This window comes from Vidua macroura, chromosome 6 (assembly GCF_024509145.1).
Source record: "Vidua macroura isolate BioBank_ID:100142 chromosome 6, ASM2450914v1, whole genome shotgun sequence".
NCBI classification, from domain to species: Eukaryota; Metazoa; Chordata; class Aves; order Passeriformes; family Viduidae; genus Vidua; species Vidua macroura.
The window spans coordinates 12,446,096-12,464,496 of record NC_071576.1 but is presented as its reverse complement, the minus strand read 5'-3'; the positions used below and the strand labels follow the sequence as shown (position 1 = coordinate 12,464,496).

Sequence of the window (18,401 nt, the reverse complement as noted above, 5' to 3'; positions counted from 1 at the left end):
AATAATTTTCATCTGAACTAAAACTCCATGGGAGCATGCAGTCTCAATTGAACTTTTATTGGAAATATTTTCTAAGCTGAGGAGCAGAGACAGAAGAAGAAAGGAACGCAGCAAAGGAGAGCACGTGAGAGCTCAGGAGACTCACACACCAATCCCCATCAAACACCAACAACTGGCCACTGACTACTCCAAGAGTGGCTCTTGCTGCATTACTGTGAATATTTTTCAAACCCTAGTTTCATCCATAGTTCAAAGGAAAAAAAAGAAAAAAAAAAGAAAAAAAAGAAAGAGAAAAAAAAAAGAAAAAGCATGTCCTTTCACAGTGGTACAAAAGTGCAAGAGCTGCCCTTGGTCTAACTCAGCACTTTGACAAGCCTGCAGAGCCAGCACCTTCACCTGCAGCACAAACCTGTGCCACACACAGCCAGCACTGCCACCCCACCGCCACCATTCCGGCACAATCACTCCTCAACACTCGCAAAAAATGACAAAACATTTATTGATACATTTTTCAACTAAGCAGGACTTAAGAGCGAGCCCAGAAGATACCACTGGACCAAAGCCCAAGACCTTGTCAGCCTGTTATGAAACAAATGGACACAGGCATGTCCCTCCCACCAGGGAAGGGAGTTTGGCCTACTCCTACCAATGAGAAAAGAGTAGGGTCAACAAATCAAGATTCTTTTAGTAAAAATAGACTGCAAAACCAACTTTTTTTCTCTGTAGAAAACAGAAGCAATTTGATGGGTGGAAAGTGGTATTTTCCATAACATATAATGTATAATTTTAAATGCCTGAGATAGAAATTAAAGTATTGGTGCTTACCAAAGACTAAAATTACATTTAAAAAGAAAAAAAAAAAAAGCCAAAACAAAACAATGAAAGAATAGTAAACACTTGTTCCTATCAAAGCTTTCTATCCTGCTAGCAAAGAAAGAAATGGTGGCCTCTGACTTTTTGACCCTCTGTGCTGAGTGATTCAATTGAAAAATAACACAAATAACACAAGAAGATGGATGGTGTTTGTGGTATTTTAAGGTCAAAGTACTACGAAGAAACATTTATTTTCCTTTTCCTTTCTGTCCAGTAAAGTCAGATCAGTGCTGTGGCCATGTCGGACCAACTGTGAAGATAAAGTGTTGAAAACTTAGAGACAAGTCAGACAAATTATCTTTTCTGCTACCCTTCAGTATTACTTCTGCTAGAAGGGAGAAAAAAGATGACAAATATATAATTCTGAAATACTTTGATCCAACAAAATGGACTGTTCTTAACATAAATTAAATACAGAAAGACAGAAATTTACTTGACAGAAAATTCTCAGCATTTATGAGAGATTAGCAAAAAATTATTTCCATTAGTATTATGTTCTGAAGTGACTGTGGAAAATTAAAAAGCAGCACTGTCAGCTCCCAGTAATTCATGAATTAGCATTCAAAACAAGGTCGTTACATAAGCCTTTAATTGAAAACATTTTTTCCTCCTTTCACATAAGTTGTAACAGATGAAGGCTGAAAAGAGATTTTAAAAAGTATTTAATCATAAATGATCAGTTTGACCCTGTGCCCTGCTTTCACAGAGGGTCACAGCTTCCCTTCTCCCCATGGGCTGTGGAGTCATTTGGGAGCAATCTGGGTGTTTAAACATGGGCATCCTGTGCCTGAGCATACCCAAGGCACCCCTGGAGCCTTGGTAGATGTGATAAAGAGCTGCTAGAGATGAGCATCCTCCAGCTGCAGGCAGGAGCAAGGAGGGACAGGCCTGGAGTCACCTGAGGACTACAGCTCTCTAAACCCCTTTGGAACTCATTTCTAACCTCCTGCATTGTGAAAACTTCCTCTCCTGCTTCACAAGTCGCTTTTAAAAACACACCACAAAGCACCAAAGTGAAGGTCAGGAGCCACTTTTTGTTTACCTCTGGGGAGTATAAAGGGATGGCAAAACGTGTCCAGAACACAAGAGAATCAAGCATACGTGAGTCACTGACAGCAGACTTCCCAAAGGGCTGTCATTTCCAAGGGTTTATAATAATCAGCTTCATTTTCCTACAATGCAGACCCACTTGCACTAAGCTCAAGAGACAGCGGATTACACACCGCACCACTTAAATGTATTAATATTATATCTGCTTTCAACACAACTTTAGAAGAAATTATGTAACAGCATAAAATGCAAAGAGACAAAAAGGAAAACTACAGGGAACTCAATATTGACAGGAGAGCATACCCTTATTGACACCAGCTCAGAAGATTCTCTTTGGACAAATCATTATGCCACACCATCACCCAGCCCTATGACAGACAAGCAATTTCCATTTTTCAGTGGCTACCTCCCCTTTTACAAAGCACAGGATTTCCTTCAGCCATCATTTAAACATCAGAGTGAACTTGGTCCTCAGCAACAGGGCAAGGGCATCACACCCTGACCATGTAAGCCCATAAGGATCTTGGCTTATGATTTGGGTAATTATATGGGGGAAAAAAAAAAGCCTACATTAAAAAAAAATATCACTCTCACTTCAGATTTTAGTTTCACCCATAAATCTTGGATGTTAGATGGAAAACTCTGTTGAGACCTTGGCTTTTGATTATATACATTTGTGAAGAGGAAAAAAAATGCAGGTTTTATTTCAGTCCACTTTGTCAGGCTGCCTTCATCTTTATGGACTCTTACACTGCCCATTACCTGGACTACTTGTTTCTCACTGTAATATAAATTTTTAACCTACCAGCAACAATACTCTAAACCATAATTGTTCCAGTAATTGAAACTGCCTCAATTTTGACACTCAAAAACCCATTGTTTGCAACTGAGTAATTAAATGGAAGGTTTAGCTCAAAACCTTTTTCTGTTATTTCCTGTAGCAATTTAGCTGAAAGTGCACACTTCTCTTCACATAGGCTAATGGCATTGATTTGAACTTGGCCAAAACACAGATATTACTAACCAATGTCTTTTGCACAAGTACAGAGCAGAAATAAAAATAAATCAGTGGCATATTTAATAAATTCAGATGATTAAAAAATGGAAATCACCAACATTAGCAAGTGAAAGAATAAGCAATCAGAGCCCTAAACAACCAGCAGCAGTACTAAAATGCAGCCCCCCAGTTCCAAAAAGCTGCTTGTGGATGCATTAGCTCTCTCTGCCTTTACTGAAATCTCATGGCAAGCTGTTGCAGTCAGCCAGCTAGGAGGGAACAGAAGAACATTATACATGTGGAAACCTAATAGAAATAAAGCTATTTTATTATCTTGAAAAAAACACCATATCTTTACCACAGGTGACCAAAGGTCGTATATGCAGGTGTCAATATTGAGTTACTTGATAAGATAATATCATTATTTGAACTTCAACCCCTATCCCTATATTCATGAATGAAGCCTTGCAGAATCCACCTGCACAAAGATTAATATCTTATTATCCAGATTCAGAGCGTGGTGATCCCCTCAAACAGTTGGTAAAGCTTGATCACCTTACTCTTCTTCACAACTACCACACTTTACCACACCTACAGAGGTCAATGGCACTATCAGAGCTCTATAGCAACAACCTGGCCCAAGGCAGCCTCAGGTATCACAGCAGAGCAGTGAGCTCTGCTGAGCTAAAGCAAAGCAGAAACACATCTCAAATAACACACAGGAGACGGTGCAAAGCACCTGCCTTGCACAGCTCTCACAGGGGCATCAGGGCAATGAGGAGTGATTGGCCTTGTCAGGCAGCCTTGTGCCCCAGAAAACATCCCCTACCACACAACCTTGCACAAACATTTCCCCCTTATCTCATTAACCCATATTTTAGTGTCTCACGCACCAGGAATCTGAGGGATGGGCAACTGCACTGTGTGAAGCTGGCAAATAATTGAATTAAGGTTCAGTAATTGCAGTTATCACTACAAGACATATTCAAGCAAAAATAAGCTCAGCAAAGCACATATCTGACTTTAAGTATACGTGAAGAGTCCCATTAGCTTCAGCAGCATTTATCAGGCAAGTTGGAAATCACACACATGAGAGTTCAATTTAAAAAATCAACGTATTTGATTTTGAAAGAACTCTGCACATAAGGAAAAAAAATTAAGGGATGAGATTAAAACTATTTAACATCTTCCATGTCATGCAATAATATGAGCTTTCTGTTACAGGACAGATTAAATTCCTTTACACTGGTTCATATCCCTGTTGTACATGCAAACACATCTGGGGATCACTTGAACTGGTAACAAAGGCTTTAGAGGGTAAGGGTCTGTCAAAACACCTACTTTCCTGATTCCCTCTTCAGTATTCAGCCAGCTCCATCAGTAAATCCATTTTTAGTAGTTCGTTTAGAATTGGAAATGCATTTGGGCATTGTGCCATGGCTGGATCTCAGCCATTCACAAATGTAACACAGGGATGAGGATCCCCACTTCTGCCTAGGCTCTGACTTCCCCTTCACATCATGATCTGTGTTCACAGATGGAGGGGCAACCAGATTTCACCTGGTTGTATTGGTGACAGCTGGAATTCACTATTGTTGAGGGAGCTAACAACTTTGGGAAAGGCAGGAAACAGTCAGTAAGAGGCTTAGCAGATTCTACCATGTAAAATCACTCTTGGAAAAAGACTTATTAGTATCTCAGTGGGGTACAGGACATAAAAACAGTGCAGGTTTCAAACCTCTCCATTCTCTGTAGCAACTGAGGTAGGGAACTTTAGTACACTGCTAATATTCAAGAATGTCTGTATTTTTGTCCTCTTGTTTTAGATCTGCAGAGAAAGATCAAGTCCATAACTCACAGGAGACTCAGATAATCAGTTCAAACCAAATTGCAGTATATAATTATAATCACACAACTGGCAGGCTTTGCTCAAGAGGATATATGAGCTGGCACGGCTGAGAGATCCAAGTATCACAGCCTATAACCCAAATAGAAATGCAGCTCAATAGTTAAGAAAGCCAAACAGAGCTATAGCCATTGGTATTTGGTGCAGCCTGAGTCTGGTCTGTGGCTTGCATGCCTTGAGTTTCAGAGTCACAGACTAACAGAGCCCATCATGGCTCATTAGAACCAAAATCAGCATCTTTACTGAGGGTGCCAGTGGAGAAACTACAGAATGCTGCCCCAGTTCCTCCAGGGAAGTAGATTTTTATATGGATGTAGTATCAAGCACAGGTCTGGACCAGCCCCTGGAGTTACCCTTCATTTTCTCCTGTCAACTGCACTCCAGGCAAGGAGGCTACAGGGAACCACTGCACCTCCTCCCAAAATCGCAGCCACAGCAATGCTGCTGGGCTGCCCTCAAGGCACTCCCCACATCACATAAAACAGCAGAGTTAGGAATGAGAATAATAAAGACCTGAAACCTCTGCTGACAAAGCAGCAAAGGTCCCTTGCAGTATTTAGCTCATGCTGGGCACCCAAGGCCCTCTCCTCTGGAGGACCACTCGGATGTTCCAAGCTCTCTGCTAAATTGGGACTCAAGCAGCCAGGGAGAATCAATTACTGCCAGTCTCTTTTTTTTTGAGATAATCTGAATATTCTTTAAAAGTCTCTTATAAAGATTTAGATTTGCATTTTTGGCTTCATGAAAAACAAAACAAAACTGAAAGTCTTGTCATAAACTTACAGTTTTGAGTAAAGAGGCTTTTTTCTTCTCAAAGCAATGAATGATTAACATCCTTCACATTGTTGCCCAAGTAGTTTTCAGATGTCAGACTCTGAATTTTTATTGATCTGAGCTTGAATTTGGCATTTTACTCATCATAAAAATCTGGTTTTAAGCCTCTGCAGTTATTGCATAGTTTCCCCTCAAGACATTTTTCAGTACTTCTCAGATGGACGGATCACTGAGATTCTGTGTACTTTGAACCTCTCCACATGTATCAAAGCCACAAAAAGCTGCTTCTTCGTAGCCTGATCTAACTGCAATTAAGAGCTTTTTCCCTGGCCCTGTCCTCATACAGAGATAAAAAGTAGAATTCAGTGAAATTATTACAAAGCTGGTTAAGCACAGGATATGACTAATCCTGTATTTCACAGCTGGAAGTTAAACTGAGCCTCATTAAACCCAATGTTCTTGCTTACCCACAACAGAAACAAATGGGGCATGACAGAGCTTTGCATGTGTGCATCTCTCTCACACACACTCAAACACTGAAATTCAGCTCCAGCCCTTCCAAAATTTCAAGTTGCAAGAAATTATATGATGGTCTCAAATTTGTAAGACTCAATTAGCCCAGTATGTCTCTGTCTATCTGTTAGTTGACTTCTGGATCCAGATCTTTTGAATTATATTTCCTAGGTTTTTAGGGAACTTTATTTACAGTATCGTAAAATCCATGGATACCGCAGGTGACAACTCCCAGAACACACAGTACACCACTCAGATTTCATTATAAGTTGCAAAAGCTCATTTCTGTCACTGATTGTGCATTTTAGAACTCCATGAAGGTACTTCTAAATATTTATTTAGAGAAAATTTACTTTGGTAGGTAGATTAGCTCAAATCTCTGATGTCCAAACAGAAGGAACTCCGCTGTCTTAGAGGGCTTGAAGGTATTTTGAACTGCTCCTACACATTTCTTATTTGGGAAGGAAAAACATTTTATTCAATAAGTACACATTGTTACTTAAATCTCAAGTTAACTTATTGGATAGCAAATTGGTCAGATCAGTCTTGTCATTGTAATTCACAAAAAAGGAGGTGAAATGGAACACACTTGGATATTGATTGGCTTTGCATACTATGTTGGGTTTTTTTAAGATTTGTTTTCACAACTAAGGAAGCAACATTTGAGGATTCAGTTATCATATTTTGCATTTACACTTGTAAGCAATGCAGTGCATTCTCAAAAGTGTATCAAAGTTTTGATCTCAAGAGAGAAGGTCTCACAAAAATCTGTTTCTTCAAGAGCTGTACTCCAAAATGCATGGAGTCCTGTAGGAATTCTCACCATTGACTTGAAAGGAATATTTGGATGTGACCCCAAATAGGAATCTCCTTTTTTATTACTTAAAATGCAGCTAAACATTGAAATACTATCTAAAAATGGTAATAGAGTAACTGAAGGTACATCCCCTTCAGTATTCTGAATTTAAATGGAGACCAACCACCTGGAAAGCTTTCATGTCTGAGTTGCTCTGCATTACCAAAAAAAAAAAAAAGCCAACAACCTATTTCCCTTGTGAGACCTTAAATTAAAGCAATTATACTTATCCTCCTCACGCACAAACAATAGGTAGACTTTGGGGAAATCAGATAGGTTTGTAATTTTGTTCCTGTCATGGTGAGTGTGTGCAGTGCTCCTGGCACAAGCCATGGCCTCAGACAAACCTCCAGAGCCAATTCACAGAGAGGCCCAAATGCTATAAGACCTTATAGCAACTCTGAGAGCTGAGAGGCAGCTCTGCAAGCAGGAACTGCTAATGGCAGACTTGGCACAGAAGTGACTGATAATAAAATAACAGGGGAAATTGCACTCTGACTCTCCTGAAGCCAGCCAGCACATTGTGGGCAATTTCTTTTTCTCCTCCTTGGGAAGAGATCAGGCTCTCCACTGAATGGCATTTACATCTTTGTTCTTTGCAGTGCTAATGACTGTCAGGCTCTTTTTTGGCCCTGGGGTCCAGATTTCCCCCCTTGTTTTCAGAAGGATATGCTGGAAACTGCCTGCTGAGTGCATGGTTGTGCCAAGATCCCATTTGCCTAAGAACTGTGGCAGCCTGCAGATGCTGTGACCATGGAAGTTCCTTGCTCAAACACCTCAGCTCTGTTTTAATAGCAGTGTTACAGGCATTGCCTACTATGATTTTATCAACTCTACAGCTGCAGCCTTTTAATTCAGGAAAAGCATGCAGTTTCTTAAAAGTAAGACTAAGAACAGTTTTCAAGAACTTCTAGGGATGCTCTAAAGATCTTCCAAGGAAGCTGTACATCCCAGGCAGCTAGCAGGCTCAACTGCTGTGAAGTGCTGGTGCTACTGAAGTCTATTTGGCAATTTTAATTAAATACTCATAAATCTCAAGGGCTGACACTCCCTAGAGAAGAATTTTTTTGTTTCTGCTCTGCACCAGAGGACTTGAAATTTTCTGTGAAAGAGGCACCAGGCATTGTCAAACATCCAGTTACTTAGAGCCTCACCTGCCCAATGCATCTGCTTTCTATAAAGCTGGGCTTTTTGAAACAAAGATGTGTAATGTGCCCTGAGCATCTCTGAATAGAAAAATGCCTCTGGCACTCCTGCTCTCAAGGGAAAAGGTAGACACAGCTCAGAGACTATAAACCAAAAGGAGTCCTGACAACCAGCCCATGATGCACGGTACTTAGTTACAAGGAGAGAGAAAAGTGATGAATCCACACAGCCTATACACTTTTAGCTAAGTTTTAGCTAAAAGTGCTTAATCTTTGTGTGTGTACAGAATGAGCTGAAAATGCAAAATAATGTGAAAGAATGGCCAGAAGATTGTTACCCTTATTGTTTCTAAAATGTATGCATTAATTATGAAACTACCCAGAACTGACCTTTGGAGCTCCTAAATGTTGTAAATACAGGTCTCTCTAACCTTAAGGGGAAAGTATGCAATTAAAATTTCCTTTTTGTTCCAGGGGCAGTATGAAGTGGCTTAAGGGGCTTATTTTGTGCTTGGATATTTCTAGCTCAGAGGAATGGAAAGCAAATATGGTCTCCCACCTTAGGGATTAGATCTTAGCACTATGGAAGGTACCCTCACCTAGTCAACCAGACACCACTAATAACATCAGCTATTCTGGGCATTGCCCACAATGACACAGAGGAATAACAGGACTTCACCCACGTGATGTTGCACAGACCAACTGCATGCACACAGCAGAACTCGGTGCAAGTCTTCCCTGGAGAATGTGAGGCTACAGAAGTGATGCCCATGAAGCTCTCTGAAACCAACACTCAGCATTTTTCAGAGCTTTCATTCATCATCTTCACACTGCAACTAAAACTTCCAGAAACCAGCTACACCTGTGAGAAAGGTTCACACCATCCCCACTGGGCTTTGTGGGGTCTTTGCCACTGTGGCTACACCAGAGACACCTACCAGCACTGGAGAGCAGGATTCAGTGGTCTTTTCTGGTAGTGGCATTTGTTACAACCGCTGCCCAAACAATATAAACCAGGGCAACAAAAGTTGTGGGTTGCCAGAGACTTTGCCAGCACAGCAATGCCATCCAAGAGCATGACCTTCTAGCTGACATGGCCACACCAACAAAACATCACAGCATAAACTGCATCAAAAAAAGTAAAAACTGGAGTAGTTTCTCCTCAGAGACAGGAAAATGGAGGGAGTGATGAGTACTGATGGGTTAGCAATATCAGAAACATATAATTTTCCAAAGGGAAATACAGATCATATCCTTCTCTAGAAAGTAAAAGAAGTCAAAACAACAACAAAAAAAAAACCACATATATGGCTATCATAGTAACGCCCTTCTCTCCATTTGCTTTCCTCCCACTGCAGTGTGGCTTGTGAGATGGTATTTCTTGATCTCCAAGAGTAAGAAAAGCTCTCTCCATTAACCTGTTCAAATAAGTCACTAGAAAAACAGAAGTGTGAATGCCAGCATGTCTGTACTGCAGGTGACATGTACAGTGCAGAGCAGCTGCCAGGCATAGGTTGGGAGCTTTTGCCTGTCCCACTGAGGCTTTCTTCTAAAGTGCTTATAGAGAAAGGATATGTTGGGAAGCAGGAGAAAAAGTGAAGCTCAGGATCCCCTGCAATCAGCATCTTGATTCCAGAAGGGGCTACAAAGACACCACCTCTCAGCACACCTTCACTCCAGAGATGCTGAAGAAGTTAAAGCAACAAATCTCACTCAGGATGCACCAGCCAGCAAAAGGGTATTGTGTCACTGGTCACTGGAATATAAATCCAGCCATAAAGCTTGCAAATATCCTTTGCAGCACCAGCCTTCTCAGGTTTCTCTGGATGAAGCACTATTTCAGCTCTATGTTTAGCAGTTGGAAGGAAGCCAGGAAGACTTCCATAACCACCCCTGATTTGTTAATCCCTTAATGCACAGGCACTGTTTGTTACTTAGGACGTCAGGTTTCATCACTCCTCAGCACGCTGGTGATAGAACTTCTTGACACCAGGCTGCAAATATTATTGCAAAGTCAATACTCCCAGGGAGAAAAAGCCAAGCCGAGTTGAAATGTGACTTTGGTGTTGACAAGCCAGTTTGGCACTGCAGAGTTCAAACAGCCAGGATCACCTGGCAACTTTCAAAACAGAAGAAAGTTTGCCAGGATCCTTTCTAACTAGAGTCTTATCCCAAGATCCGCATGGTAACAGCTAAACACTTTCCAATCAGACAAAGCAAGTAAAAACACAGTAAGTGGATTATGCTTTCTGGGAAAGTGCTGGGAACTATGTGTACATATGCATGTGAGTTTGTGTCTATGCAGATTTTCCTAATCTTTCTCATTAAAAGAGAAAAAAATCCAGATCTGGGTGTGTAGCATGACAGACTGGAGGTGATGCAGCTCAGTATTCCCAGGGAGTTCAGCCAGCCCAGGGTAGCTTCAACAGTCCTGTTGCCCTAAGGAAAGCTGACTCCCTGCTTATAATAAAGAAGTTATTTCCTGAATGTAATCTAAAAGAAGCTGGATCCTGGTATTTTTGGAGGGCCATTGAGACATCATACAGGGGCTGCACAGCACATCACAGCCAGGCTGGCATCAGTGACTGCTGCCACTGGAGTCATGATTGGCCTTCTCCAGAACACAGAGCTATTTTAAGGTAATTTCCCTCCCTCCTGGATTCAAGTATTTGTAATAATACAGCCCAAAAGGTGATGACACCTGAGGACAGTGGAGGAAAAGGCATAGCCTTCACACCCAGGGCAGCATGTAGGTGAAGGGTTGATGTATGAACCCGAAGCAGCCCTGCACAACCCAAAATTAACTGGGTTTCATCCTCCCAATGCAATAAGCCCATGCAGCTATGCAGACCCTATTTGTTTTCACCATTAATTACCAACTTTTTCTTGACCTCCTAAGGCAGATCTGACAGAGTAATGTCCTTGGCTGTGGCAGGACAAAGCTAGGCCAAGGGTACACTGAGCCCATCCCTGAATCCATGCACATCCCATCTGCCTATCAATAGCTCCAATTAAACAGCCACCAGACACCAGCTCAGACACAGTTTGGGAGAAAGACAGGGGGACTCAAAATCAAATTAGCAATCAATTAATACATGAAGCAACTACAAAGTTGTTATGTACCCTTTTGGGGTTTAACCCTTTGGTGCCTCTGAGTTTTTTTCATGGCTAGTAATGCCAGTGAGTATGCTGGGAGAAAGGAGTAATCTTTAAAAAAGCTCAGAGTCAGGTCAAAAAATATGTATTTCAGAAAAAAAACATTTGACAAAATGATGTTATTATAATTTCAGTACACATAGAGCTCTTCATTATTTTTGTTTGTTTATTTTAAATGAGAATGTTTTAAAAATGTGACCCTGGAACAGTCTGATCTCCAATTTGGTGAAATGCAAAGAACAGCACAACATAAACTGGCAAAAAGGCATTTAAAAAATATTACAAGGGCTTTTCTATTTCCAGCCCTTATAATTGGGAAGAATCTGGAACAAAATGACTATGAAACATGGTGCTTGAAATAAGAAGCAAAGTATAGAAAAAAAAAAAACTTTTAAAATGCCAGGAAGGTAGAACATAAAAGCAGTGAAAGGAAGTAAAGTACAGGAAAAAAAGGGTAAGTTTTCCAATGGTTTAAATAGACAGTGCCTTATTAAATGCAGCAGAGCTGCCCCTGTTTACACCAACTCCTGTGTTTTACAGGGGATCCAGAGGACATACCAAACAGAATGGCTGTTTTCTTCTCACTGTTTGACATTGCTATATAAAGACAGGTAAGCAACATGAGTGATCAAAAGCACAGTGGCACGTGGAGTAGACTTTGAAAGGGAGATGCAATCAAAAAGTGCCCCTTTAGAGAGTCTGTTCAGATTTAAGTAAGATCTCAAATAATAGCTGGGAGCCTGCACCACACACAGCTATTCCCAAGGCTGTCCTTTGACAACAGTCTCCTCTTTCAACAAGATAAAAGTCAATGTAAATGGGCAAGGAAGACAAAATCCTACAGCAAGGACACAGACAGAGCTGGACTCTCATGGCATCCCCAGGAGCAGAGGTGGGTCAAGGAGCTCTGCAGGGAGGCATTAATGCATCTCTGAAACACACAGAGACACTAACAGAGGATTCACTTTTTTTTTCCTATTTTTTTTTTTTAATTTTAACAAAAGGAGACCAAATTCTATCTGTGTGGGGTTAATATGAATTGTGTTCTTCCTGTGCAAGATGTTTACCAAAAGCCAGCGTGCATTAAAATGAGCAGTCAGACACAATCATATGGAAACAGGAGAACTGGGCCACACTAGTATCTATTAGGAAATAAAACCTACCTGGGAAAGAAGCTTGTTGTCATCCTCCAGCAGTTTCACTTTTGTTTCAAGTTGCCTGATATAGTTGGAAGATGAATCTTTAGGAAAAGAGAAAAAAAAAAAAAAAACAAATACATTTAAGCTTCTTGTGGTACAGGCAAGTATTGTGTCAGAAGCAACATGTTTTCCCACTCTGTAGAAGGCAAGTTTGGGAATGACTTGCTAAATAAAACCTTATGTGTGTAGGGTGATGAGGGACTCCATCAAAGGTTTTTTCATTAAAAAGCTGAGATGCAGCAACAGCAAAATCTTCTGTGAATCCGCATCAATGCCAGTTTGAGGGGTGGGTGATACAGAAAGAAAGTGAAGTTGAAACACTGTGTTTTGTATTTTCATAAAAGTAATTTCCTAGTTTTGAAAGCTATTCTCATTTATCTAGACTGCACCAAAATACTCCACAACAGAACAAGATGTTTCTTTTTAGGTTTGAATAAACAACCCCTCCAGACACGTGCCTTTTTCTTTCAAAAACAACTGAGAAACTCACAAAACCAAGCTGTTGGCACAGCTCTAAGAGGAGGTCAGTGCCACAACTTCCAGTGCTGTAAAAGGGGGAGAAGTGTATTCAGCAAGGCCACAGAGCTGCAGCATGCACACAGCCTGACACAAACAACAAGTGCCTACCCAGGACATCTGTTTTTTCTAGTGGAAGCACGTGACACTAACCAGAAAAACACCAGGACAATAAAATACAGAATACCCTCACATAAAATGGTAATATTCAACCTGAAGGAATGCAATGGCCAGTTTACCATTGCAGCAAGACAGCAACACCAGACAGGGTGGCCTGGCATAGAAGGTAAGTCACTGGAGAGCTCTGTGGGTGGCTTACTGCTCTCCAAAGCATCTGGGTCTTGTTTTGAACCATGCTTAGAAGAAACACATCTGAAAATGTCACAGGGAAGAAAATAAAGGACACTGGGAAAACCTTTTCTCCATTCTCATTACAGCTTGATGAGCTCTTCCCTTACAATTGACTCTTTGCAAAATTTCTCCTCCACTTGTAATTTAAGTAGCAGAGGCCATTCGCTGTTACAGCAGGAGGAAAAGTTTTGCAACATAAGTATATTAAAAACTCCAAACATTTTCCACACTTCTAAAGGGGCTCTGAAAAGTACAAAATTATAATTTCCCTCATCTCATTTATTATGGTATGACTGCAGAAGCCACTGTTCCACCCCAGGACTTGCTGCTGAGCATGAATCGGCAAGGAACCAGGTGTTAACACAAGGGCCCCAGTGCCATTGGCGTGTGCTGCAGTGGCCAGCAGCTTTTGGGATCAGTCCCCCCATGGAGAGCAGGCACCTCTGGCTGCAGCTCTGGCACACAAACACCCACACGGGTGAGGTTTGGGCTGGCTCTGTGCTGAACAGCTTCTCTCTGCCTTTGCCAGTGGCTGCCAAGCACACTCGGCACTAAGCCTGAACGCTCTTCCTGGCCACTCAGCAGAAGGGCTAGCAGGGAAGCTACAGCTAATCACTGACACTGCTTTGGCCACTCAAGGGAAAAACTGGAATACACTCAAAAAAGTGCTACCATAGACCAGTGCCAAACCACACAAAGGAACAGCAGGATGGATCTGAGTCAAGTGCCCATCTAAAGCACACTCTCAAAAGAAAAACGCTCAGTTTTTTGACTGGATTATGCTTTGTTGAAACCCAGAAAATCCAAACAAGTCCTCGTGAGAAAGGTTAAGAAGACACTGTAGGGAGCTATGTAAGTTCAGTGAACAGCTAAAGTGGTGACAAGGTACACAGCAACATCAGCTTGAGCTGCAGGGAGCACAAACTCAGCCCAACAACCACCCTAACATGGGGGAGTCTCCAGGTCAGAGGAGAAGAGAGCAAAACAAGTATGTTATAAAATCCATCTAAAGCACTTTCCCTGTGAAGGCCACACATATCCAAGGGTGATGAGCAGAATGCTGCAGTAGATTGGTGCTGAATGCAGCAAGATTTCAGGATCAGCTAGAAGAACCTGCTAAATTAGTAATGAACCTGTCCTCCAGCAGGGTGCAAGGGGAGTTTGAGATTGTTAAAGCCAGGAGGACCATGGATTCTTTGGTCTGACCTCTTCTGTACCCCAGGCCATCATGCTTTGTTAACTTACCCCTAAATTCAGTACAATAATACCCATTTGGATAAACAGTTCCAAAACCAGTCTCAATCCCTGTCTGAAGACAACCAGAGATTACTGGCTGTGTGTTGAATACAACAGCTTCCACTGGCAGCTCTGGTCAGATAAGGTGTCCTTCCCACCTGCATTCCAGCTCCACCAATACCCTATTTGTGCCAGCAGCTACAAGGATTTTAGGTTAAGTGGATGAATGGGGATGCAGAAGCTGTCATGTTCAGGCCCTGAATGCTACCAGGACTGACTGACTGGTTGACAAAAAGAATAGAGCATGACTGTCAAAGAAAAGGAAATAGAGAATTATTTCCTCTCTATGGTTTTATACCCCTTACCAAAAAAAAAGGATATTCCTTGGGAAGGCAAGCCCTGCATCCTCAGGAGCCAATGTACACCACTGGTTCTGAAAGCCTGACCTGAGAACTGCTAGAATTCTTCGGACACCACTGTTCAACCCTAAACCATATTTGATGTCTGACCTCAGCCAGGAAACACCCTATGGCAATGTAAAATACACGCAGGGGAAAAAAACCAAATGAGTCGTTTTGTCAGCAGAAAATGCTCCATCTCAGGCAAAGGCTGTGAAACAGTGCTCAGAGCCATCCCAGTCCTTGCTATGCCCTCAGAGATGAAACACCTCCATTTTCTGGACCTGCCTGTGTTGAGGCAGGTGCCAGATGAACCATTTGCCTCTTGTCTCAGTTTTTAAAATCTCGTAACTCTCACAACAGCAGGCAGTAACACTGCCAGGCTAAGCAGTGAAACCCCAGGCTAGGTCTCACCCATGTTATATCAAGAAACACATTCCCAACATTTTTCTGTCTCCGACTTTCTCTTATCAGTGAATTTCCGTCCTCTCCTGCCTCCCCCAGAGCCAGGAGACAAGGACAGCCTCACTGACCCATCTAGGAGAGGCAGCAGAGCTGGATCTCTGACTGATCAGACCCTCACATCCCTTTTCATTAGAAATCAAACTCACAAAGGTCCTCACTGCTGTGCCAAAGCCTGCTGCCAGCTGTGAGCAGTGCTCTACCTTCACCAGCCCAAAAGCACTCTCCCAGTGGCTGGAGCAGCTCCCAGACTCAGGTCCTGGGTGCAGTGTACCCCAGCACACCCACCTAGCCACTCACACCTGCCAGCGCCCTGCTGGTGACCAGACCAGTATGGAGGTCAAGGACACATGGTCAAGGATAAGCCTTCTGGCACTCTTTTCTCTGCCACTCAGTGCTGCCTGGGATGCCACCGGGGCCAACACCCTCCTCTGGTTACCCCTTGGGGCCACGAGAACCAGCTGCACGAGCAGTGGGTGACTTAGTGGGCCAGATGGCACCAGAGGGAACAAAATTTCCCATCAAAGCATTTCACATCCCACTCAGCACCCTCCCTGTGGCAGCCATCACACAGAAGAGGAAGCTGGGAGAGAGGCAGAACGTGCCCTGCCAGGCTGCTACCCCCGACAGCAAAACGGGTGAAAACTAATCACCATCAGCCATCGCTCACTTGCACAATGTAAATTCTACAAGCTAAATTGTTCCCAGAGCTGTGAAACCTGAAGTCCTGTTTCTTATAAAGCCTTGGAAAAATTAATTGGATGTAGAGCTCTCCACATTATCTCCATGAGAGGCAGAGGAGCTGCACTCCAGCTCAGAAAGGCGCATTACTGTTATTATCCACCCTCCTCAAGATTTACTGTTCAAAAAAACATACTCCATCTGGAATGGGATGTAATTCAGCTTGGATGTAATCTAGCTGAGTAACTTTTCTCCACATAGATAAACCACTTAATACTCATTACAGCTAAATGGAGGCAAGACAAATCAGTCTACCTTGTTTTAACTCAATGGTCTCTCAGAGAGCAGGGAACTGCCTGGCTCCTCAAGCTTTGTAAAAACATAAATTAGAAATTGTTTTAACAAACAAAACAATCTTGCAGCCTGCAGAGCACAGAACAGTGTAATTTTAAAAGACACTTGTAGCCTTTCTGATTCTCATCTGAGATTTCAGAGGAATCTGGCAGAGGGGTAAATATGATAAATTACACATATATTTTGTCAGCAGCAAAATAAATGGTTTTATTTCCTTGTATGCCACTTCTCCAACCACAAGAATGCAGAGCAGAGGTTTGTGTGGTAGCTGTGAGGTTGGGATTGAGACACTTTTATTTAAGACCTTCTCATACTGAGGTGCTAGCACCTAATGAATATAAGAAAATAACTGCCCTTTACTTAGGGCAGTTCACACCAGAGATGTCAGAAAAGGTTAAGGTAGGTGTCTGTGAAATGAGAAAATTGTGAGAGCCCTTTGATGTGACTCATTCACAGCAGGACAGTCCTTACACCCAGCCTGGGCAATACCAAACAAAATGGCAAGAGCAGACTTGAACCAACAGAGGTGCTTTAGGCCTCTTCCACAGCACCCCATTGAGGTTTGATTTGTCTTTTTGATTTGCCTTTTTGCTACAAAGCACAGGTTACACAGCTGGAGTGCTGGCTGGCAGGTCAGGGCACGGTGCCCCACTCCAGCTCTGTCCCACATGCACCTCAGAGGTGCCCCACACATCCAGGAGCGAGGCTGGACACCCACTGCTTCCACTGCATTTTTTCCCAGGAGCTACTTTAACTAAGCATGATTCATGACAGTAAAGCACAGCTATATTTTGGCAATGTCCTGCAAACAAGGCTCTTCCTATCCTCATAAAAAGCAGCATCCCTAAAGGGATTCTCCCAAACCACAGAGGAAAGGCACATGAAGGAATGATGCTCTGCCAGATTTGCACCTTGCAGCCAGCTGCCTTCTTTGCATGATAGAATGCTGACATTTTCTCTTCCTGTCCTTCCATCAAAGATCATCTCATAAGAAGGCCTTCACCTGTGCTCAATAAAACACTTTGCTGTTTGTTGGCAGTTTCATTATCACATCTCTGCTCTTCCCCACTATATTTCATATTTGTACTGCTCCACTGGTCTTACTTCTTGACACACACAAGCAGGCTGAAAAATGGCCAGTGGTTATCTCTTGTAAAGAAGTTGATTTATTAAAGCAACAGCACTCTTTCAGAGCAGTTGGAAAGCAGATGAAACTCACATATCTTGAATATTGTTATTAAAGGAAACTCTTGGGAGAGATGGACAAATACACCACCCTTGCTTTTCCTAGGCAGCCTCCATCTTTCCGCTCCTACCAGAAAACCCCAATCCCAATGTCCTGCTTCAATGTCCAATTTCCTGACTGGTATGCAAGGCAAGTTTTCACAACAGTCAGTGGATGGCTCAAATGTGAGCAGGGCCACCACAAAGCCAATGCTGAGTTATTTTGGTTTCACAGGTGCTGCCCTCTGCTATGGCACCATCAGGGTTTTCAGGGAATGCTCATTGGTTTGCCTTGGTGCAGAATCTCAGAATAACCTGTGTGGGAAGGGACCTTTAGCAGCCACCTTTAGTACAGCCCCTGCAGCAAGCAGGGACATCTTCAACTAGATCAGGCTGCTCAGAGCCTCATCCACCTGTCCTTGAATGTTTCCAGGGATGGGGTATCTACCACCTCTTGGCCAACCTGTGACAATATTTCACCATTCTCATTGTACAGACTTTTTTCCTTATATCTAACCTAAGCCTGACCTCTGTCAGTTCAAAGCCATTACTCCATCTCCTATCACTACATACTCCTGTAAAAAGTCCCCTCCAGCTCTCTCACAGCTCACTTTGGTACTGAAAAGCTGCTCTAAGGTCTCCTTGGAGCCTTCTCTTTTCCAGGCTGAACAACCCCAACTCTCTCAGCTTCTCCTCAGAGGAGAGGTGTT

At 42.5% G+C, this 18,401-nt stretch overlaps 1 protein-coding gene across 2 annotated transcripts in view; it reads right to left on the bottom strand.

Moving 5' to 3' along the window:
• CCDC85C (coiled-coil domain containing 85C) overlaps positions 1 to 18,401 on the bottom strand; it is a 110,789-nt gene that overhangs the window by 30,142 nt on the left and 62,246 nt on the right. For both annotated transcript variants that reach the window (XM_053979592.1, XM_053979593.1), the window contains exon 2: positions 12,434 to 12,510. In XM_053979592.1, coding sequence (XP_053835567.1) covers positions 12,434 to 12,510 — 77 coding nt within the window. The remainder of the gene's footprint in view (positions 1 to 12,433; positions 12,511 to 18,401) is intronic.